This window comes from Phascolarctos cinereus, unplaced genomic scaffold (genome assembly GCF_003287225.1).
Source record: "Phascolarctos cinereus isolate Bilbo 61053 unplaced genomic scaffold, phaCin_HiC Scaffold_2;HRSCAF=192, whole genome shotgun sequence".
In the NCBI taxonomy this organism is placed as follows: Eukaryota; Metazoa; Chordata; class Mammalia; order Diprotodontia; family Phascolarctidae; genus Phascolarctos; species Phascolarctos cinereus.
Window position 1 is genome coordinate 228,599,936 of NW_027555625.1, and position 23,349 is coordinate 228,623,284.

A 23,349-nucleotide genomic window follows, 5' to 3' on the forward strand; every position below is an offset into this window, starting at 1 on the left:
TAAGTGTCTGAGGCAGAATTTGAACTCAGGTCTTTCTGATTCCTAGTTTTATGCTCTGAGAGGTTCCTCACTCCTGCACTGTACCACCTATTGGTTTAAGAATGCCCACTGAGGTTCATTCTTTACCTTTTGCCATAGTTCTGGATCTAGCCAATCAACAGTCAATATAGCTTAGTGTACAAGGCATAGAACTTAGTGTTAGGAAGACCAGGGTTCAAATCTTGCCTTAGAAACTTGTTGTCTGTGGGACCTGGACAAATCACTTAAGCTCTCTGTGCCTCAATTTTCTCATCTGGAAAATGAGGAGACAGTGCTCTGTGGCCTCATAAGTTCCCTTCCAGCTCTGAATCTATGACCCTATAAAGCCTACTCATTTCACACCATTAGCATTCTCCACCTGCTCCCTAAAAAGAACTATGGCTCATATTTCCATAGTATTTTGCAGCTCACAAAATATTTTCCTCATGACAACCTTGAAAGGTACGTAGTTTGAATATCATTATCTCCATTTTATAGATGAGGAGACTGAGGCTGGGGGAAGTTATAATCGATTTGCCAATGGTCACACAGCTAAGTGTTAGAGCAAGGATTTTAAGCTAGGTTTCTCCCGACTCCTAAACCAGTTCTTTTCCAACTACACTACACTTGCCTCATCCTGGGCTGAAAACGGGGTAAAAGTCAGTCTCTCTTTGCAATAGGATTAGCTATGAATCTTCTCTTCCTGGCCCTATCTTTGACCTAATACACCCAGATTCGTAGACTGCCCTATGATCCCACCACTTGTTGAAACAGTATCTCTTGTACTCTGTTGACTTTGTTACCAAATGTACACAGACACCCACCTCCTACCCACTCCCCACATTCCTCCACATTTCTCACATCCTACTTTGCTGAGATTGAGTCCATCCATTCTGAGCTCCCTCATCTCCACTTCTCCACACTTTTTTACATCTTCACCTCTCCTCTTCTCCTTTGCTCCAGTCTCAGAGGATAAAGTGGCCCTTCTCCTTGCCCAGATTAGACCTTCTCCTTTGTACCCCGATCCCATCCCTTCCTATCTCTTTGCCCCATTAATCATTCTCCATCTCTTTCATGTTCATTCTCTCCCTATTTAGTGGATCCTTATGCACTCTCTACAAACTATTCCAGGTCTCCCTCATCTTTTTTTAAAAAATACATTCCCTTGACTCTATTATCCCCTCAAATTTTCATCTTATATCTCTCTTCCCTTTTACTGCTAAACTCCTGGAAAGAATAACGAGCCTTGACCATCTCCAGTTCCTTACCACCTATTCATTTTTAAACTGCTTGAAGTCTGGTATCCTACCTTACAATTCTACTGAAGCTACTCTCTCCAAGGTCCCCTGAAACCTCTTCCCTTGAGTGAGTATTGGTTTCTACCAGAACCTTCATTTTAAGGATGAGGATGACCAGGCCAGCCAAGTCTTCATTCTTCTCCCTGCTCTGCTTCTGACATCTGAACTTTCTTTACCATGTTCCCAAGTGAGCACCTCCTCTCCCTGGCCCTCCCCCGCCTAGCTTTTCAGCTCTTTTTGATGTGTTGACTTCCCCATCAGAATGTAAACTCCTTGAAGGCAGGAATTCTTTCTTTCTCTTAGCTTAGCACAGTGCCTGGCACACAGCAAACACTTAATAATGCTTGTTGGTGACTAAATTGATGACAACTTCATTGTTAACACCGATGGTTTTTTCTTAGTCCACATCCTCCTTCCATCTTTCTACCACATCTGACACTGCCAATCACTTGTTCCCCCTGGAGATGCTTGCCTCACCAAATGTACTCTCCTGGTTCTCTAACCTGGCATTCTAAATCTCTCATTGGTTTTGCCTTCTCCCCCTTATTCCCTGTACTCCTAAAGCATGCTCAAGGCTGCTATTCTTAGCCCCCTTATCTCTCTTTCCACTCTGTCACCTATCTCTTATGGATTCAATGATCACTTCTATACAGGTGACTCCCAGCTCTATAGATCCAGCTCTAACCTCTCCTGGAATGCCCATCCTACACTTCCAACTACCTAGTGAACATTTCCATGGAGATGTCCCATCAGCACCTCAAACTCAATGCATGAAGCACTGAGCTTGTTAGTTTGTTCCCCTAAATTTGTCCCCCCTTCAACTTCTCTATGCTGCTGATGGAATCACCACCCTTGAAGGCACTCAGGCTTGAAAGTCGGATGTCGTGACTCTTGATTCTTGACCATGATTCTCGACTTTTCCCTCTCTTTCATTCCTCATGTCCAATCACTTGCCAGGTCTTATTGATTCTACTTTCACACCTTTCCCATCCATCTTCCCTCTCCACTCAAATCACCACCTCCCTGCCCCTCACCCCCATTCAGATTTACTTGGACTGTTTTAAGAGTTCCCTTAATTGTCTCCCTACTCACTTTTTACAATAGCAAAAGAATTGGAAACAAAGTAGATGCCCATCAATTAAGGAATGACTAAACACGTTGTGGTACCTGAATGGGATGCAATACTATCGGGCTGTAAGAAATGATAAATGTGATTAATCCAGAGAAGTATAGGAAGAACTACATGAATTGATGTAAGCAGAACCAAGAAAAAAAATACACAATGACAACAGGAATGTAAATGGAAAGAATCATACACATTCCCACTCACAAAAATCAAAAGTAAATATCACAAAAATTATACAGAACAAGCATGCTCAAAAAGAAAAGCAGATTAGAGATGTTCCCACCCCACCCTTTGACAGACGTAGCAGATCCATAAATGTTTCCCATTACACATGTTTTCAGATTTTTTCAATGTATTAATCAGTTATGCTGATGATTTGTTCTTCCTTTTTTCTGCCTTAAAAAATGCTCTTTCTTATATGGAATGGTTCTCTCATAGGAAGAGAGAAACATACTGGGGGAAACTACAGTGATGTACAAAAAAAGACATCAGTAAAAGCTTATTTAAAAAAATAGTCTTTCAGTATCTAGGGCTTCCTCTCTCCAAACGGTATTCCAACCAGTTGCCAAAACAATTCTTAAAAAAAAGACCTCAATTTTCTTTTTTTATTATGAATTTGTCAAACATTAACAAGCATGACTATCTTCATATATAATAGAGAAAAAGAACTGCATTATGAAATCATGAAAATAAATTTTGTACAGATTATTTTTATATAATAATATATTATATAATATACATAATTTATATAATAATATAATATGTTAAGTGCAACAGTTATTCCAATATTGTCCTGCTTATATGTCTCTTTTTTAACTTCTATCTGCTTTCTTCTGTGGATTATAAATGTTTCATTAACATTCTCTTCCTTCTTTTTGGAGGAGAGAGGGCATTACCCTCCCTCTCATTGCTCTCCTCCAATAACCTTACTATGGCATAGGTCTGACCATGTCACTTTCTTGTTCAAAAAATTCAAGAGCTTCCTACTATATGTAAGGTAAAATGTGAATTCTTATTTAACCTTCCTGGACCTCAGCTCTCTGCATCTGTAAAATGAGGGGCCTGGAAGATGACTTCCAAAGGCCTTCCAGCTCTCTATCTATGCCCCTGTGATCCATAACTAAGGCAGCCTTTTGCCTCAGGGAACACATTTCCATCCTGCAGTGGTCCTCTCATACCTTGTAATCCTTTGCTAGCCCCATGCCACAGCCCTCTGTATCCATGGTGGATAACTTCTGCTCCTTCACCTAAGCCCAGCTACCACCCTCTGACAATCCTGCTGCTGGTCTACAGCCCCCTGGGCAGCTTCTTGCATCCTAGAGTCAAGGGTCCTATCAATATGTCTTTCTATACTACCTTTGCCTCTTCTAGGTGGTTGAGAGGTCTGGAAGTATGGTCCGTCCCTCTCTGGTATCACTGAATTTGACTGGAGAGTACTAAAAGAGTACTAAACTCTACGCCCTATCCATAAGTAAGAAGAATGTTGTCTCTACTCAGCAATAAAGGCAGAATCCTAAGGCTTTCCTTTCTGGCCTGGATCAGACCCACTCCATCCCCTCTCCCATGCCAGCCCCCCTAAAAGTGACTTTTAGATATCTAGGAGGGGGAAGGGAATCTCTGTCTCCCCATCACAGGGTGATTCATTAGGGTCTCTCCCCACACAGAAGATCTCTCCCTGAAGACTCCTCCTTCCTCCATGCACCAGAATTCCTCATTATAGCTCTTCAGACTCCTCAGCTTGACATTTCATTCAAGGGTCATCATAACCTGGCTCCCTTTCCAGGCTTCTGTCACATTGTTCCCCTTCACCCATTCTCCATTCCAGCCAAATTGGACTGGGAACAAATTACATGTTGACTTCCAATGATGTATTCATGAAGGATATACCCTCGTGTCTCATCTTAAGCTTAAAAGTGCTACATAAATGTTAGCTGTCGTAGTAGTAGAAGTAATAGTAGTAACAGAAGTAACAGTAGTTGTGGTAGTGTAGTAATAGTAGTAGTAGTACAAGTAGAAGTAATAGTAGTAGTGGTAGTAGTAGTGGTGGTGGTGGTAGTAGTGGTAGTGGTGGTAGTAGTAAGTAGTAGTAGTAGTAGTAGTAGTAGTAGTAGTAGAAGTAATAGTAGTAGTGGTAGTGGTGGTGGTGGTGGTGTGGTGGAGTGGTAGTAGTAGTAGTAGTAGTAGAGTAGTAGAAGTAATAGTAGTAGTGGTAGTGGTGGTGGTGGTGGTGGTGGTGGAGGTGGTAGTAGTAGTAGTAGTAGTAGTAGTAGTAGTAGTAGTAGTAGTAATAGTAGTAATAGAACAAGAAGAAGAAGAAGAAGAAGAAGAAGAAGTAGAAGAAGAAGAAGAAGAAGAAGTAATAGCAGCAGCAGTAATAGAAGTAGTAGTAGTTCTAGTATCCCTAAGGCTCAGCTCAGCTAACACCACTTCTATTTAATCTTCCCTGATTCCCTTCCAGATAAAAACGTTCTCAACCTCCAGAAATTTTCCAGAGCACTTGTCCCTATCACACCCCACTTTGTATATACTTATCTGTGAACCTGTTGTGTTTCTTCCCCTTGGCCCGTACCCCTGCCCTGCTCCACCTCAGATAGAATGAATGCTTCTTGAGGGCAAGGACTGTGTTCTTCCTTATCTTTGAATCCCAAGGTCTAGCACACGACCCTCACATGTCAAACATTGAATAAATGTTTGTCAACTTGAATTAACAGCAATCTAGCCAGGCCAGCCCACATTCTTTTCTGCCCATCTCACCCATATTCTCTTCGTTTTCCCAGCCAAGGTCTCTCCCAGCTTCTTTCTCCCCAAACAGACTCTTCAGAATGGCATTGGCGATGGGGAGCATCATGGCAGTGGAGGCTGTGTTGCTGAGCCACATGGACAAGAAGGAGGTGGTCACCATCATTCCTAAGATGAGTCTGGTGGGCAGAAAACCAAAGAATGGGCCCTGGAGGCTCAGAGAAAGGTTATTGTTTTATTGCTTCCTCCTGTTTCCTCCTCCCTCACCACTCTGCTTACTGACACATCAGGCAGTATTTTTCATGAAGGCTTCCTTCATCCCCACAGCTAGAAGTGATCTCTCTCATCTGATTTCATGGCACTGTGTACTCCTCACACATTTATCATATTTATTAGAGCATCTCTTATTTTCTCTGCTTGACTGTTAGTTAAGTCATTTAGAATCCAGACTATGTCTAATTCATCTCTTTATTCCCATCACAAAAGTGCTCTGCACAGGTCTTAATAAATGTCTGTTGAATTGATAATAGAGACTAGAATCATAAAATGTCAGAGTTGGAAAAAACCTTAGAGATCACCCAGTCCAGCCCCTTTCTTTTACAGATGGTGAAACTAAGGCCTGAGCGGGGAAGGGATTTGCTTCTTTTGTAATACTCATATCTACAGTAGACTCTAATGATATCACTAATGTCCTAGGAGCCTAAAAAAAAGTCCTCTGAGTCAGTGCCATAGTCTATTTAGCCCACAGTTTTGTCTTAGATAGGAATTGGTTTTGGGGGAGATCATAATATGGCTAGCATTCATATTCTAGAATCAATATGTTATTTTTATATTTATTATTATCAGAGGCAACTAGGTAGCACCGTGGATAGAACTCTGGACCTAGACTCAGACCCAAGAAGATGTGAATTCAAATCCAGCCTTACTTATTAGCTGTGTGACCTTGCACAAGTCACTTAGTCTCTGTCTGTGTCAGTTTCCCCATCTGTAAAATGAAGATAATGATAGCACCTACCTTTCAGAATTGTTACAAGGATAAAATGATATAATATTTATAAAGTGCTTTGTAAACCTTAAAGTTCTATATAAATGTGAGCTATTGTTAATATATTATTTTGGGCTGTTTCTGCATGCAGATGTTATGATTCAGGAGATATTATTTGAGTTGTATGATTTTGGGCAAGTCACTTTCCTTCTATGTAAACTAAGAGGGTTGGGTTGGATTATCTCTGTGGTCCTGTTACCTCTGGTACATAGGGTCCCTTTTTTTTAATAATAGAAATATCAAGCACTCCCAACTGCAGGAAGCCAATCCTAATCCCCGCAACTGCTGGTGGTCTCCTTCCCAGACTACCTTGTATATATTTATGTTTGTTCACTTTATGCTATAAATGAACATATACTAAAAGCTATATATAATATATACATATATATACTATTATTATTTATATACTCTTTATGCTATATACTATATTGTACTATTATACATAGCATCATCATAATAATTCTACCATAATAATCATACAATTATAATAATTGTATATGTATAATATTATATACTATAAATATATACTATTTGGGCTATAAATGTATACTATGTCACATTATATACATAATAATTATATATGTCATATTATAATAGCAGTATATATAATATTGTATATTATTTATGCCATAAGTAAGCATACATACATACATGTACTTACTGTCTCCCTCATTACAACGTAAGCTCTTTGAGAGAAAGGATTATTTCTCTATATATTTTTCTCTGTATCCCCTGTGCCTAGCACAGTGCCTGGAACATAGTAGGCACTTAAATACTGGTCAGCTGGTAGCTCTGACAGCAACATGACGTAGTATGGATAGAGCATTGGACTTGGAGTCAGAAAGGTCTGGGCTCAAATGCTGCCTCAGAAACAGTGGGGTCCCCAAATAGTATGAATAGTCAACCCCCTGAAGCAGTCACTGTAATCAAATTTGCTCTGCATAGTTCCACTGAGCTAGAACCAGTAGCCGTATTTCACATAATTATAACTTCAAATAGTGTGAACTGAATACCTGTGACCATTTCACAGCATTCATTATATACTAATTGGGACCCAGCTGTACTGTATTTGTGACCCTGGGCAAGTCACTTAATTTGGCTCAGCTTCAGTTTTCTTATCTTTAAAATAAAGATAATGATAGCACCTAACTCATAACTTTCATGTATGAATCAAATAAGATGATATATGTAAAATGCTTTGTAAACCTTAAAAATGCTATATGAATATTTATTATTATTATTATTATATTTTCTAAAGCAGCAGTCTTTTCTAAAGACCAAACTTTCTGGTCTCAGGACCATTTATACTCTTAAAAATTATTAAGAACCCCCCAAAAGAGATTTTGTTTATGTGGGTTATAGCTATCAATATTTACTATATTTTCAATTTAAACATATTATTTTGGGGAAATAGTTTTGACCTTGTTGACCCCCTGAAAGTGAATCAGGGACCTCCACAGGTCACCAGACCACACTTTGAGAACTGCTGCTTTAAGTACCTTCCAGCTTTGACATTAAGTGACCCCCAGTTTAAGTTACTCATGTGTTTGTTTTTTAAAGTTTCATAGGGTATTGGAATATTAGCTTCTCACAACAAACCTGTAATGTAGATAGGCTCACCCAGGGCTGGTGATGCCCATTTTACAGATGTGATAACTGAGGCCCACAAAGCTTAAGGGGCTTGCCCAAGGGCACCTAGCTATTCAGTACTAGAACGTGGATGAGAGGCCAGTCCTCCCAGTCTAGAGCTCTTTCCATCAAGCCGTGTTGCCTAGAAGGGCCATGAGCTAGGGAAGGCCTATTACCTGGCTGGCTGGACCCCAACCAACATCAGCACCTTTAGGGCGATTCTCCGGTGCAGGTTCCATTCCTCAATAGCAGAGGCCATGATTAGCCCACTGAGGAAGAGAAAGTTAGTGTCCAGGAAATACTGGGTGCAGACTTTGCTGGAGGGCAAGATGCCCATGAAGGGAAAGAGGATGATGGGGAGCAGAGCAGTCACCGACAAGGGCAGAGCCTCTGTACACCAGTAGAGTGCCATCAGCAGGATGACAAAGAGACATTTTCCTTCCTAGGGAAAGAGAACAGATGAAAAGAGTGTTATGGATCAGAGAACATGGACTATTCAGAGCTGAAAACTCCCTTAACATACAAAATTCTTGTCAGATCGGGAAAGTCCCTCTGAACACAGAACTGAAAACAGACATTTAGAATTGGGAAGGATCTTGGGACACAGAATGCTGGTATTTGAAAGTCATAGAACAGAGAATATTGGAGCTAGAAGGGACTTTAGAACATAGAGTTGGGAAGAATCTTAGAACATAGAATGTTGGAGTTATAAAGGACCTTAGAACATGAAGGATCTTAGAACATGGAAGGTTGGAACCTGAAGCAACTATAGAACACAGAATGTTGAAAGTGGAAGGGACTTCAGAACTTTAGGAAGATATTTTAGAACATAAAAAGTCATAATTAAGAGGGACCTTAAAATATAAAATATAAAGAGTTAGTTGAGAGGGACCTTTAGAACAAAGAATGTTACATCTGGAAAGGACCTTAGAAATCATCCAGGGGCAGCTAGGTGGCACAGTGGATAGAGCACCAGCCCTGGATTCAGTAGGACCTGAGTTCAAATCTGGCCTCAGACACATAACACTTACTGGTTGTGTGACCCTGGGCAAGTCACTTAACCCCATTGCCTAGCCAAAAAAAAGAAAGAAAGAAAGAAAGAAATCAATCATCCAGTTTAACTCCTTAATTTTTTTTAAGCTTTTATTTAGTATTTTATTTTTCCCCAGTTACACATAAAAACAATTCTTAGCATTCATTTCTAAAACTTTGAGTTCTAAGTTCTCTTCCTTCCTCCCTCCTCAGCCTACTCCCCCATAGGTTATATGTGTGTAGTCACACAAAACATATTCACAATAGCCATGTTGTAAAAGAAAACATAGACAAGAAAAAAAAACTCAAGAAAAAAAAGTTTAAAAAAGTATGCTTCAATCTGCATTCAGGACACCAACAGTCTTTTTCTGGGGATGGGTAGCATTTTTCATCATAAGTTCTTGAGAGTTGTCTTGGATCATTGTATTGTTGAGAATAGCTAAGTTATTCACAGCTGATCATCTTACAATATTGCCGTTACTTTGTACACAGTACATTTCACTTTGCATCAGTTCACTTAAGTCTTTCCAGGTTTTTCTGAGAGCATCCTGCTCATCATTTCTTATAGTACAATAGTATTCCATCATAATCACATACCACAACTTGTTTAGCAATTCCCCATTTGATGGACATCCTCTCAGCTTCTAATTCTTTACTCCCAGAAAAGAGCTACTATCAATATTTTTGTACATAAAGATCCTTTTCCTTTTTGTTTTTTAGCTGTTTTGCGATACAGACCTAGTAGCGGTATTGCTAGGTCAAAGGGTATGCATGGTTTTATAGTCTTTTGGGCATGGTTCCGAATTGCTCTACAGAAAGGGTTAATCAATTCACAACTCCACCAACAATGCATTAATGTCTCATTTTTCACATGTTCCCACCAACATTTGTTATTTTTCTTTTCTGTCCTATTGGCCAATCTAATAGGTATTAGGTAGTATCAGACCTCAGAATTGTGTTTTTGGGGGTTTTTGTTTGTTTGGTTGTTGTTGGTTTTTTGTTTTGTTTTGTTTTTTTGGTGAGGAAATTAAGGTTAAATGACTTGCCCAGGGTCACACAGCTAGTAAGTGTCAAGTGTCCAGCCTGATTTGAACTCAGGTCCTCCTGACTTCATGGCTGGAGCTCTATCCACTGCACCACCTAGCTGCCCCCAGAATTGTTTTAATGTGCATTTCTCCAATCAATAGTGAGAGTATTTTTTATGTAGTTATAGATAGCTTTGATTACTTCATCTGAAAACTGATCATATCTTTTGATCATTCATCAATTGGGGAGTGGCTTTTCTATATGTTTGAGAAATGAGGCCTTTATCAGAGAAACTTGCTTCAAATTTTTTTTCACAGTTACTATTGCTAACTGTACTTGCCTCCATTCTATTCCCTCAGCCCTGTTTATTCTATTTTCTCTCTCCCCCTTTACCCTGTCCCTCCTCAAAAATGTTTTGCTTTTGACTACCTCCTCCCCCATATGCCCTCCCTTCTATCATCCCCCCTTCTCTTATCCCCCTTTCCTCTTACTTTCCTGTAGGGTAAATAAGTTAGATTTCTATACCCAATTGAGTGTGTATGTTATTCCCTCTTTGAGCCAATTCTGATGAGAGTAAGGTTCACTCACTCCCCCTCACCTCTCCCCTCTTCCCCTCCACTGCAAAAGCTTTTTCTTGCCTCTTCTATGTGAGATAATTTACCCTATTCTACCTCTCCCTTTCTCTTTCTCTCAGTACATTCCTCTCTCACCCCTTAATTTAACTTCTTAGATATCATCCCTGGGGCAGCAAGATGGCACAGTAGATAGAGCTTGGCTTTGGAGTCACAAGGACCTGAGCTCAAATCCAGCCTCAGACACTTGATGCTTACTAGCTGTGTGACCCTGCGCAAGTCACTTAACCCCAAACGTCTCACCAAAAAGCAAAAAAGAAAAGACATCATCCCTTCATATTCAACTCACACTTGTGCCATCTGTCTATATCTGTTCCTTCTAACTACCCTAATAATGAGAAAGTTGACCCCTTAATTTTAAAGAGGAGGAAAGTGAGGCCCATAGGTAGGAAGTGACATGCTGAAGAGCATACAACCAGTTAGTAGCAGTCAGAATTTGAACCAAGGCTGCTTGACTCCTAATCTAGGGCTCTTTCCACAATACAACATCCCTGTCCCCTGTGGCTGGTGCTGATAATCTTTTCACTCACACTCAGGCTATTGTAGTGAGTGAGTCTAGAGAGTTTTTCTACATGAGCAGGTTAGGAATTGGAGTATGGCCACAGTGACCCCCACATAGCTTCCCAGCCCTCTCAGGGCTTCCCATAGAGAAGGGAATCCAGACTCACAGAGGATTTTAGGGTTTAGGCCAGAAAGCTGTCCAAGGCAACTAATCTGGAATTAACAAAAGCTGTACCCTGGTCAGCTCCTCCTGTCCCTCAGCCTTTCCCAGGCCCCTCCAGGGCAGAGGCTGGCACGGGCTTTCAGTGACAGGATCATCCAGTCTCTTCACTAAGCAGAAATCTCTTCTGAACAAGTGAAGGTTGTTAAAAATTATTCTGTTAAATTTCTTACCCACTCTTTGCTCTGTGCTGACTCACTGGGTGAACCTTGAGTAGCTCCACCACCTATCCAAAGCTCAAAGCGCTCATCACTGGAGCTACGAATCCCTGCCTCCCTCCCAGGTAGTACCTTCTAGAAGAGAATCCAAAGGTGGACTTCTAAGTGCTGAGAAGCCCAGGTGGCAGCCTGTGGGGCAGTCTAAACCCTGGTGAGAATAAAGGCTTCCATTTTTTTCATTTTAACTCTACTGGTCACTTAGTCACTTTAAAAATGATCTTCAGATCAGGAGGGGTTATTTTTTGTTTATTGGTTTTTGCTTTTGTTTTGTTTTTTTACCATTTTCTTTCCAGATATTAGCTTTCAGGAAAGCAAAGTTTGATGTGGCCCAGATAATTAACTCATTTTCTAGGCCTGTTCTGTTGAGGTTTGGAAAGCTGTTCTGATTGGTAGAGAATCAAGCTTCCCACATCTTAACAAAGAGATGATAGACTAGAGGTGCCAAATAAAACCTGCATTTACTGACATGGCCTATGTGGTTTTGCTTAGCTGTATTTATTTTATACTTATATGGTACAAGGGAGGGCTTCTATTGGTGGGGAATGAATTAGTGAGCAGTGTTAGAAATGTGAAGGGAGAGAGAAGGAAGGAAGGAAGAAAGAGAGAGAGGAAAGGAGGGAGGGAGGAAAGGAAAGCAAAAAGAATTCCAGAAGGGGACACAAAGGGTAAATTTGTTATTCCCTGAAATTTAACGTACACTTAAAAACAAACTATGTAACAAGTTCATGGTTTCATACAGAGTAAAATTTTTCTTCTTTGTTACATTGAAACATTTGTGTTTGCTGATGATTGCTAAATTCATAATAAGATTTTTTTTTAAACAGAAAGGTGTTCTCACTTAGAATTATGGAAAATCAGAGTTGAAAGATATTTTGGAATACAGAACAGAGATTGTCAGAACTAGAAAGAGCTTTTAAACAGAGCTTAGAATGTTGGAGATGGAAGGGACTTTAAAGCAAAGAAGAAGGAACAGTAGACACAAAATGTACCTTAGAACCCAGAATGTCCAAGTTGGAAGGGACCATAGAATGAAGAACACCAGAGCTGAGGGGAATGTTAGAATGGAGAATGTCAGAGTTCCAAGGGACTTGAGAAGTCGTCTCATCTAGCAGGTGGATTTCAGAAAAACCTGGAAAGACTTGCATGAACTGATGCTGAGAACATTGTATACAGTAACAGCAACATTGTTCCATGACCAACTTTGATAGACAGCTCTTCTCAGCTGTGCAATGATCTAAGACAATTCCAAGACTCATGATGGAAATTGCTATCCACATCCAGGAAAGAACTACAGAGTCTGAATGCAGATCGAAGCATACTATTTTCTCTTTTTTTGTTTGTTTTTTGTTCTTTCTTTCTCATGGTTTTTCCCTTTTGTTCTGATTCTTCTATCATAACATAACTAATGTGGAAATATGTTTAATATGAGTGTACATGTATAGCCTATATCAGATTCCATGCCACCTTGGAAAGGGGGAAGGGGAGGGAGGGGGGAAATTTTAGAACTCAAAATCTTATAAAACTGATTGCTGAAAACTAAAAACAAATAAATAAATTTTTTTAAGTTGTCTCCACTGGGCAAGTCACTTAACCCCACTGCCTAGCAAAAAACAAAAAACAAAACAAAAAGAAGAAAAAGGAAGAAAAATGCGCTTTAGGAGGCACGGTGGATAGAGTGCTGGCCCTGTAGTCAGGAGAACCTGAGTTCAAATTCGACCCTAGACTTACTAGCTGTGTGACCCTGGGCAAGTCACTTAAACCCACTGCCTAGCCAAAATTTAAAAAAAAAGACAAAAAACAAAACAAAACAAAACAAAAATTAAAAGTCGTCTGACCTAACCCCTCCATTTTGCAGAATGCAAAACTGAGGCATGAGAAGGGAAGTCATTTGCACAAGGTCCCCAGACTTTGACCACAGGTCTCCTGACTCTCCATTATGCTCTATTTCTTCCAGGGAGGTCTACAATTTTTCTGAACCATAAATCCTTTCCAGGGATTAAAAAACAAAATTACAGAGAGATTAAAGTCTAGGGATTTAGGGGCAGAATAAGCAGACCTGGAGGGGGGGAGGGAAAATGCCACGTCGGGTGGTTAATTTTTTAGCTGGAAGATGATTGCCAGACTGACACAAGGACTAGGTTTTTTTTCCACAATGCCCCCAAGGTTGCCCCTTTCCTGAAAAAGGAGAAAATGTTAAGAAGAACCCATCTTCCCTTGAGCTAAGCATCCAGAGATTGAACCAGCTCTAACAAACCCCATATCCTCCTGCCTCTCACCCACCCTCCACACCAACCCCTCCTAAATCTTTCCTCTCCATGCATGTTCCCAAGCCTGCAGTGAGAACTTTGTCTGAGCTAAAGGATTGTGATCAGGATAGCAAGACCTGCTACCAGCTTTCCCACTGGCAGAGGGTGTGTTCAGAAGCTCAACTGCATGGTAAGGGAAAAGGAGGCAAGGAAGAAGGAGCTTACCCTTTAGAGGAGGTTGAACTAGATCATTTCTTTCTTTCTTTCTTTCTTTCTTTCTTTTTTGTTAGGCAATGGGATTAAGTGACTTGCCCAGGGTCACACAGCTAGAAGTGTTATGTGTCTGAGGCCAGATTTGAACTCAGGTCCTCCTGAATCCAGGGCCAGTGCTTTATCCACTACGCCACCTAGCTGCCGCTAGCTAGATCATTTCTAAGTTACCTTACAGCACTGACAATCCAGACTCTGTGTTCTGTGGTCACTTTCAGTTCTAACATTCTCTATGGTCTTACATTTCTAAATAGTAAGAAGGGGAGATATCCCCCAAAGAAAAACACCGAGGAGGTGAACTTGCTATGGGAAAGAAATGCTTGATGATCATATTGACGATAAGAGGTAGAAGCCAAAACCCCTGTCCTGGCAGATGACAGAAGTATAGAAATCCTGCCTTGAAGAGAGTCCAAAGACAGCTCCAGATGAAGATTCATTTGTGGAAAGTAGAGCTCCAAGAATGTAGCTGACTGGAGACACTTCCATGTTCTAATCTAGTGGACTGCCAGCATGTCAGGGCTGCGAGTATCCTTAGAACACAGAATGTCAGAGCTGGGAGCATCCTTAGAACACAGAATGTCAGAGCTGGGAGGGGCCTTAGAACACACTATATAGAAAACAAACTCCACAGGACCATTCTACACTGTAGCAGGTAAAATAAGCCCCAAAGGACTTTTCCAACTAACCAAGGATCCAGTCTGGTCCAAGCCAGTGTTGCCAAGAGAGAGCATGACTGACCAAACTCATTAGCAGACGTTATGACCAGCTGCTTGCCCTGCTCATTAAGAGAGTTCCTTCTGCCTTGGGTGCCCACAGCCCTGCCTCAGCCTTCACAAATCATTCACAAGTGACTAGAAATCAGAGAGGGTCATGTTGTCTGGCTCACAGCCTAGGAGCCTGATGTAGAGCTGCTGCCCCTGCACTGGGGGCATGTGAGAGGGGGAGGAGGTATATGTATAAGTCTGCCAGGAAAAGCCAGGGCAAGGGGCAAGTTCAGGAACAGTTTCATCATAGCTTAATGAGTGCTCAATGCCAGCTTTTTCCCATTATTAAAAGTTCATCCTGGAACAGGATATTTACATTTGGCTGTTCTCTGAAAAGACCATGGGATGCCCTACCTGAAGACCATTTCCCAGAAGCAAAGCCATGAGATGGAAGGGAAGGGAATAAGTATTTCTGCAGCAGCTACTACACGCTCAAGAAATGTGCCAAGTACTTTTACAAATATTATCTCACTTAAACTTTACAACATTTAGATATAGGTGCTATTATTATCCTCATTTTACATTCAAGGAAACTGAGGCAAACAGAGGTTAAGTGACTTGCCTGAAGTCACACACAGCAAGTTGAGTATCAGAGGCTAAATTTGCACTCAGATCTTCCTAACTCCAAGCCCAGCACTCTATCCACTTTGCGGCCTAAGCTGCTTAGACAAATTGAATTCTTTTGCAAGCCCCCATATACAGATAAGTACCACAACCATTGCATTGGACCGGGACACTCATCATCCTGGTTGCATCCCTCTTTGTCCTAAGATTCCTAAGACAGAGTGCTCAGAACTGGATACACTACTTTCAGTGGAGTCAGACCCGGGCAGTTCTTTAGATACTGGACATGTTAACTTCCTTGTTCTGGACACTGTGACTCTCTTCATGAAGCCAGATTAGCATTTGCTCCTTGGCTACCATGTTACTACACTGTTCACTCAGACTAAGCTGCTCGGCCCCCATCTGCAGAAGCAGTATGAGAGAGGTCAAGTTGGAAGGAAGCTGGATAAGGAGTCAAGTGCGACTTGAGTTCAAGTACTGCTTCTTAGGCCTTCTAACTGTGCAACCTGGCCAGTTCACATGGCTTCTTTGGGAAGGTAAGTAACAAGGAGGCACAGTCCCTGGCATGTTTCAAGCCTGTCCAAGAACCCTCACTGGCCCACCACTGAAGTTTCACTAGCTTAGCTGGTTCCCTTATTGGAGTCAGTGCCAAAAATGAAGCTCATCTCTCTTCCCTGATGACCCTGAAGGATGAGAGGGACCTCAATGGTGACTGTGGCAGGGATCTAGCCCCATGTGGACACTAGCTGTGGTCTGCAAATCTTCATTCCTCAGACTCTTGGGGGCCTCTGCTCCAAGCTCAAAAAAATGCAAGCTTCACCCATCTTGGAAACCCCATGGATCTAAGTACATTCTCCGCTGCATTTACTCCCAGGAGGTTAGAGGAATTGGAGACTTAGGGTCACCTAGAGACAGGTCATGAGGACAAATACTAGGATAAGACAATAGATATAGGATCCAGAATTGAAAGGACCATAGAAATAGTCTAGTTCAATGCCCAAAGGGCAACCAAACTCTGCATAGCCTTTGATCTAGCAAAACTACAACTAGTTTATATCCCAAAGAGATCATTAAAAAGGGAAAAGGACGTACATGTACATAAATATTTATAGCAGCTCTTTTTGTGATGGCAAAGAACTGGAAATTGGGGGGACGCCCATCAATTGGGGAATGGCTGAACAAGTTGTGATATATGAATGCAATGGAATACCATTGTGCAATAAGAAATGATGAACAGACAGAAAAACCTGCAAAGATTTACATGAACTGATGCAAAGTGAAATGAGCAGAACCAGGAGAACATTGTAGACAGTAACAGCAATATTGTACTATGATCAATTACAAATGACTTAGCTATTCTCAGTAATACAAGATCCAAGACAAATCCAAAATACTTGTGACGGAAAATGCTATCCACGTCCAGAGAAAGAACTAATGGCATGTAAATTCAGATTGAAGCATACTATTTTCACTTTATTTTTTTCATGGTTTTTTCCTTTTGTTCTGTTTCTTCTACATGGAAATATATTTTATATGATTGCACATATATAACATATGAAATTGTTTACAGTCTCTATGGGGAGGAAAGGGAAGGAGGGAGAAAATTTGGAACTCAAAATTTTATATAAAAAAGAATGCTAAAAAAAGAGAAATTGTCTAGTGAGTTCAACACCTTCATGTTTTAGATGAGGAAACAGGGCCCCAGAGATGTAACTAAGGAGTAAATAATAGAGGCAGGATTCAAACCTAGGCACTCTGGTTCCAGATCCTGAAATCTTTCCATTATACTATGGAGACATAGACTTTTCATTGCCCATCAAATAGTGTAAATTCGTGATTTTGGCATTTAAGGTCTTCCACAATTGAGGCCCAACTTACCTTTCCAGTTCTATTTCATATAATGCCCCTTCATATACTCAGCATGCCAACTCAGCTGGAGGACTCCCTATCCCCATATTCTTGACCTGCCTTCTCCTATCTGTATCTTTGCCATTTTTCATGTCTAGAACAGATTCTCCCTTGTTATCTCCATCTGTTGATCTGCCTGCCTTCCTTCCATCAAGACCCAACTAAGGTCCTAATTCCTCCATGCAGCCTTCCCAGAGAGTCCCAGGTAAAGATGATCCCTCCCTCCTATAGTCCTTTGTGTGGACCTTGTCACTGCACACATCTCATTCTCCTTTGTTTCACAACTTTCCTCCCGATCAGAGGCAGTGTATTATACTGCGGGGCTTCTTAAACTTTTTCCACTCACGACCCCTTCAGCACTTCTTTTTTTTTTTGCTGTTTTTTGTTTTTTGTTGTTGTTGTTTTTTGGTTAGGCAATGGGGTTAAGTGACTTGCCCAGGGTCACCAGTTAGTAAGTATTATGTGTCTGAGGCAGGATTTGAACTCAGGTCCTCCTGAATCCAACGCCAGTGCTCTATCCAATGCACCACCTACATGCCCTCCTTCAGCACTTCTTAAACTGTGGGTCACAACACCGTATGGGGTCACTATAGTGGGTACAGGATACAGGACTTTGAGACAAGAAGACCTGAATTCAAATTCTGCCACTGATGCTTTTTAGCTACATAGCCATGAGCTCTTGAGAATTTGAGCTCTGAGAACCTCAGTTTCCTCATCAGTAAAATAGGGGAATGATACCTGTAATACTTAGTTTAAAGTGTTATGATTAGGATGAAATGAGATAATGGATGTAAAGCACTTTGCAAAATTAAAAGAGCCAATGTCATTTATTATTTCTGTCCTTACTATGCAACTGTAAGCTTCTTGGGAACAAGGACCATGTCATACATATCTTTGTTTACTTAGTACCTAGCAGAGTGCTTTGCACATAGTAGGTGCTTAATAAATACTGTTGAATGAATGAATGACATTCTGGATCTGACACCTATAGGCAAGTCATCTAATATCTCTATGCTTCAGGTGTTTTTTCATCTATTAAATGGGAATTATAATTTTTGCTGTCCTAGCTAGGCAACTAGGAGGTGCAGTAAATAAGAGAACTGAACCTGGAGTCATAAAGACCTGAGTTCAAATCTAGCCTCAGACACTTACTAGCTGTATGACCCTAGGCAAGTCACTTTACCTCTGTCTGCCTCAGTTTCCTAAACTTTAAAATGGGGATAAAAATAACACCTACACCCCAGGACTGTTGTGAGGATCAAATGTGATAAGATTTGTAAAGTACTTAGCACAGTGCTGGGCACATAGTAGGTACTAATGCTTGTTCCCTCTCCCTTCTCCCTTCTGTGTTTCATAGGGGTCTTATGAGGAAAGTGCTTTGTAAACTTTAAAGGGCTATAAAAATGTGAGTCTTCCTTATTAAGGAAGCTTGAGTGATCTTGCAATTCACCACCCTCCCCACCACCTCCCCCCACGGCATCCTCCAAGCCAGATGGCAGCTAAGCCACCCTGGCTCACTGTAGCTGAAGTTTATCCTTCAAGACCTCTGCAAAAAATGGATGGCTGGGAGAAGAAAGAGAGTGGCCTTTCATTCTTAATGGGATCAAGAAAAGCAGGCAAAGCCTATTAAAGGTTGTTAAGGTTGTAAGCGGAGTGTTCAAGACCACAGGGATAGTCCAACAATGATCTCTCTTATTCATTTGAGAAAGGGGAAATCCTAGAGAATCCTGTCCCTCAGGAGCCAAAGCAGAATGGAGATGGGGAGCACTCACCTCCACCCACCTCAGAGACAGAACACACATGCTCCTAGTAGGGAAAGTGAGGGAAGAAAATTGTTATTTTCTGACCAAAATGCCCTCTGTCCATCCATCAATTCAGAGCTGGAAAGGACCTGACAGATAAACCAGTCCACTCTCCCCTCATTTTACAGATGAAGAAACCAAGGCACAAAGAGATAAAATGATTGACCCATGATTAAATGGATAGTAGGCAGATAGCTGAGTTCCTCTGACCCTAAAGCCAACCTTCATTCTATTCTACCATGTTGTTTAAGGTGTGTAGATTTTCCTGCCTTAAAATCAGCGAATGTATCTATTTTAAATTGTCCCCAAAAATGTTGCATGGAAATGAGGTTATGTGAAATCCTTCATTCTTTTTCATATACTCAGAATTTAACCTGGTTTTCTACCTCACTATATTCAGCATCATTAGAGCACCAACTTAGAGCATTATTAGATCTAACTTCCTTTGTGTGACACTGATTGTACCCGTCCTTCAAGGTCCACCTCCTCTGGTCAGGCTGCCTGCCCTGTTTGGATATCATTGAGCACCCCTCTCATGGAGACTCAGATGGTATTTAGAATTGTCACCTCAGAACTTAATATTTGGTATCACACATTATTCAGCTTCATATGTCTTGAGTCTTGCCTTCCCAATGAAACTGCAAGCTTATTAAGGTCAGAAACTCCATCTTCTCTTTCTCAATTGGCTGTGTGACCTTAGACATCTCTGGGCCCTGATGTCTTCACCTTTAAAAGGTAACATTAAACAACCTGTGAGGCCCCTTCTAGGCCTGGCATTCTGTGCTCTGAGCTTCCTTCCATCTCTTGTTCTGAGCTTTCTTTAGCAGATTCATTGATTCAATAAACACTTATTAAATATTTACTATATGTCAAGCAGCAGCTAGGTGGTGCAGTGGATAGAGTACTATGCCTGGAGTCAAGAAGACTTGAGTTCATATCTAGACCCACACACTAGCTGTGTGACCCTGGGCAAGTCACTTGACTCTGTTTGCCTCAGGTTCCTCACCTGTAAAATTATCTAGAGAAGGAAACAGCAAACCACTCCAGTATTTTTGCCAAGAAAACCCCAAATGGGGTTACAAGGAGTCAGACACGATTGAACATATGTCAGGCACTTTCTAGATTTTACAAATAGAAAAGCAAAATGTAAGTAGTTTCTGCCTTCAAAGAGCTTGCATTCTACCTGGAAGAAATAGCAAGTACACAGATAAGTCAAAATCCATCTAAAATAAATGCGAAATAATTCAGCATGGAGGTGGGGCAGTGGCATGGTGCTAGAACTAAATGGAGGAGGGAGCACATTTACACTTTCTGTGACCTGAATGTACGGTTATTTGCATTGCATCATTAGGCTGCGGGTTTCTTGAGTGCAGGGACTATCTTTTGCCTTTCTTCAAATTTTCAGGGCTTAGCAAAGTGCCTGGGATATATTAGGTGCTTAATAAATGCTTGTTGACTCAAAAATTTTTCTTGTTCTATTCCAGGCACTGAGGACATTAGAGGAAAAGGCACGGAGGCCAGAGGTGGGATGTCTTGTTCAGGACACAGTGAGTAGGCCATCTTGTCTGCAATGTCAATTCCAGGAGGAAAGGCAACATGAAGTCACTCTGGAAAGATGGGCTAGAGCAAGGTCTCAAGGGGCTCTGAGTCAACAAGTCAACAGGCATTTATTAAGGGCCTACTATGCATCTGGCAATGTGCTAAGCTCTGGGGATACAAAAAGGCAAAAGACAGTCTCTGTCCTCAAGAAACTCACAGACTAATGAGGGAAACAACTTGATGACAGCTATTTACAAACAAGAAAGATACAGTATTAATTAGAGATAATCAACAAGAGAAATCACAGGCACTAAGGGGGTTTGGGCAAAGCTTCCTGTAGATAGAAGATGGGATTTTAGATGGAACTTGAAAGCGTGTAGGGAAGTCAAAATGCAGAGATGAGGAGAGAGAGGATTCCAGGCCTGAGAGACAGCCAAGGAAAATGTCTGGAGTCAGAAGGTAGAATGTCTTCTGTGAAGAACAGCAGAGGCCAGTGTCAATGGACCATGGGACAAGGGGGTGGAAGGCACAAGAAGCCTGGAAAGGCAGGAGGGGAGCAGATTATGAAGGGCTTTGAATGCCACATAGAAGACTTTATATTTGATTCTGGAGGTGATAGGAGCCATGGGAGTTTACTTATTTGGGGCATGGAGTGTGAAATGGTAAGACTTGGGCTCTAGGAAGATTAATTTGACAGCTGAGTGGAAAATGGACTAGAGTGGGGAGAGACTTGAAACAAAAACTCTAAACATTGAACGTTCAATGAGTCTATGGCAGAGACCTTAAAGATGATCTAATCTAACCCTCATAATGCAAATGAGGAAGCAGGGACCCAGAGAGAGAAAATGACTTACTTCCCCCACATGGTCCCACTGCAAGTTAGATCTGGCAATCTACAATTCTTGTATGCCCACAGTGTCCAGTATGGAGGCAGAACAAATAGTAGGTGGTGGACAAAAACACTGGCTGATATATTGATCAAGTTTCAAACTCCAGGTCTGATCTAAAAAAAAAAAGTTGGCCAGAAATAAAAGGTAGGACATGACCTGTCCCTGACCCAGAAAAGAAAAATACGGTGTGTCATAACTGTACCTTCTCATTAAACCTGGAAAGAAGGAGAAGGAAAGATTGGCACTTGCCCTCACACCTTCTGGACTCAGGTGCATCAGTTCCCAAATGGGCTAAGTTTTTTGCACTACCTTAACCACTAATTCAGGCAGTAACATTTAATGCTGCAAAAACTGAATCCTCAGGGCTACCAGTATTCCATCACTGATAAAGGGCCCTACAACGCAAGATGAAATCAGAGCAAAGGTGAACTCTTTGATGCACCTACAGGACTTGCTGGAATTAAGAAAACCAGTCTTGCTCATTCTAACTTGGATCCCTTAACATTAGAGTGTTGAGGTCAAGGAAGAGGTCACTGGCCTAAGAACCTGGAGTCCTGGCTTCCAGCCCCAGCTCTGCTACTGACTTGTTGTAAAACCTTGAACAAACAACTTCCCCTGTTTGGGTCTTTTTCAAACAGTTGTACCCTTTGCTAATGAAAGGGACGGGTGCACTAGATCAGCCATTCCAAACTTTTTGGTCTCAAGACCATTTTACATTCTTAAACGTCATCCAAGATTCCTCAGAGAGCTTTGGTTCATGTATGTTGTATCTATCAATATTTGCCATATTAGAAATTAAATGGTTTTAGCATTTTTACGAAAATAGGTTTGAGCTCACAGACCCTCTAAAAGGGTCTCAGAGACCAAATTTTGAGAGCCACTGAACTAGAGGATTTCTATTTCTGACAGTCTACATAAGAAAGTCTCTTCCAGTTCTTATGTTTACTATTCCAAGGATCCTTCCAACCAATATTCTGTGTTCTGAGTCTCTCATCTAGCTCTAATATTACATGTTCCAAGGTTATGGAATTCAATGTTCTAACTAGGGTCCCTTTCAGTTGCTAAACAGAGTTGGAAGAAATCATGTAAATGAAGTGACTGGATCCACTATTTATGTTCTCCAAACTTGTTTGGGCCATCACTGTGGCAAAGCAACCCCTTTTACTCCTTTCTAATTGACTCTTTGTCCCAATACCCCTAACAATTGTTCCAAACCTTGTTTTCTCTCCTTAAGCCTCTCACACTATCCCACACAGGTGAGTGTTTTGCCTGGTCCTGTACAGAGCACAATTGATGAAACATAGCGTCATAGGCATCACCATTTCACATCATCCCTTATTCTCTTTTCCATTCTGATGAAGTGACCTTTCTTGCCAAGGCCAACGCCTCCACATGCTAACCCATGAACATAGCCTCCCCGGTACTCTCTAGAAAATTGAACCTATAATTATTTCTTCTCTACTTATCTTAAATCTCTCCTTAACTACTATTTCTTTCCCTGTTGCCTACAAATACACTCAACTCTCCTTCTTATTTAAAAAGGTCTCTCTAGATCCAACCATCCCCTCAAGCGTTGTCCTATATCTCTACTCCCATTCAGAATTAAACTACTAAATTAAAAAAAAAACCTGTTTCAACTCAATGCTCCAACTTCTTCTCTCACTCACTTCTCATCCCTTTTGCAATCCTGCTTCCAAACCCATCACTCAATTAAAACTGCTCTCTCCAAACGTACCAACGATCTTTGAATTGACAGATCCAGTGACTTGTCCTCAATTCTCATCCTTCCTGACCTCTCTATTGCATATGAATCACTGTTAACTTCCCTCTCATCCTGGAGACTCCCTCCTCTCTAGGGTTTCATTACACTACTCTCTTTTTG

The 23,349-nt window shown here is 41.1% G+C and overlaps 1 protein-coding gene across 1 annotated transcript in view; it reads right to left on the bottom strand.

Moving 5' to 3' along the window:
- The window catches only part of SLC13A3 (solute carrier family 13 member 3), a 78,291-nt gene that overhangs the window by 34,507 nt on the left and 20,435 nt on the right, over window positions 1-23,349 (bottom strand). The window contains exons 2-3 of the mRNA XM_020984139.2: window positions 8,032-8,297; window positions 5,197-5,360 (exon numbers count right to left, since the gene is read on the bottom strand). Of these exons, the coding sequence (XP_020839798.1) occupies window positions 5,197-5,360; window positions 8,032-8,297 (430 nt within the window). The remainder of the gene's footprint in view (window positions 1-5,196; window positions 5,361-8,031; window positions 8,298-23,349) is intronic.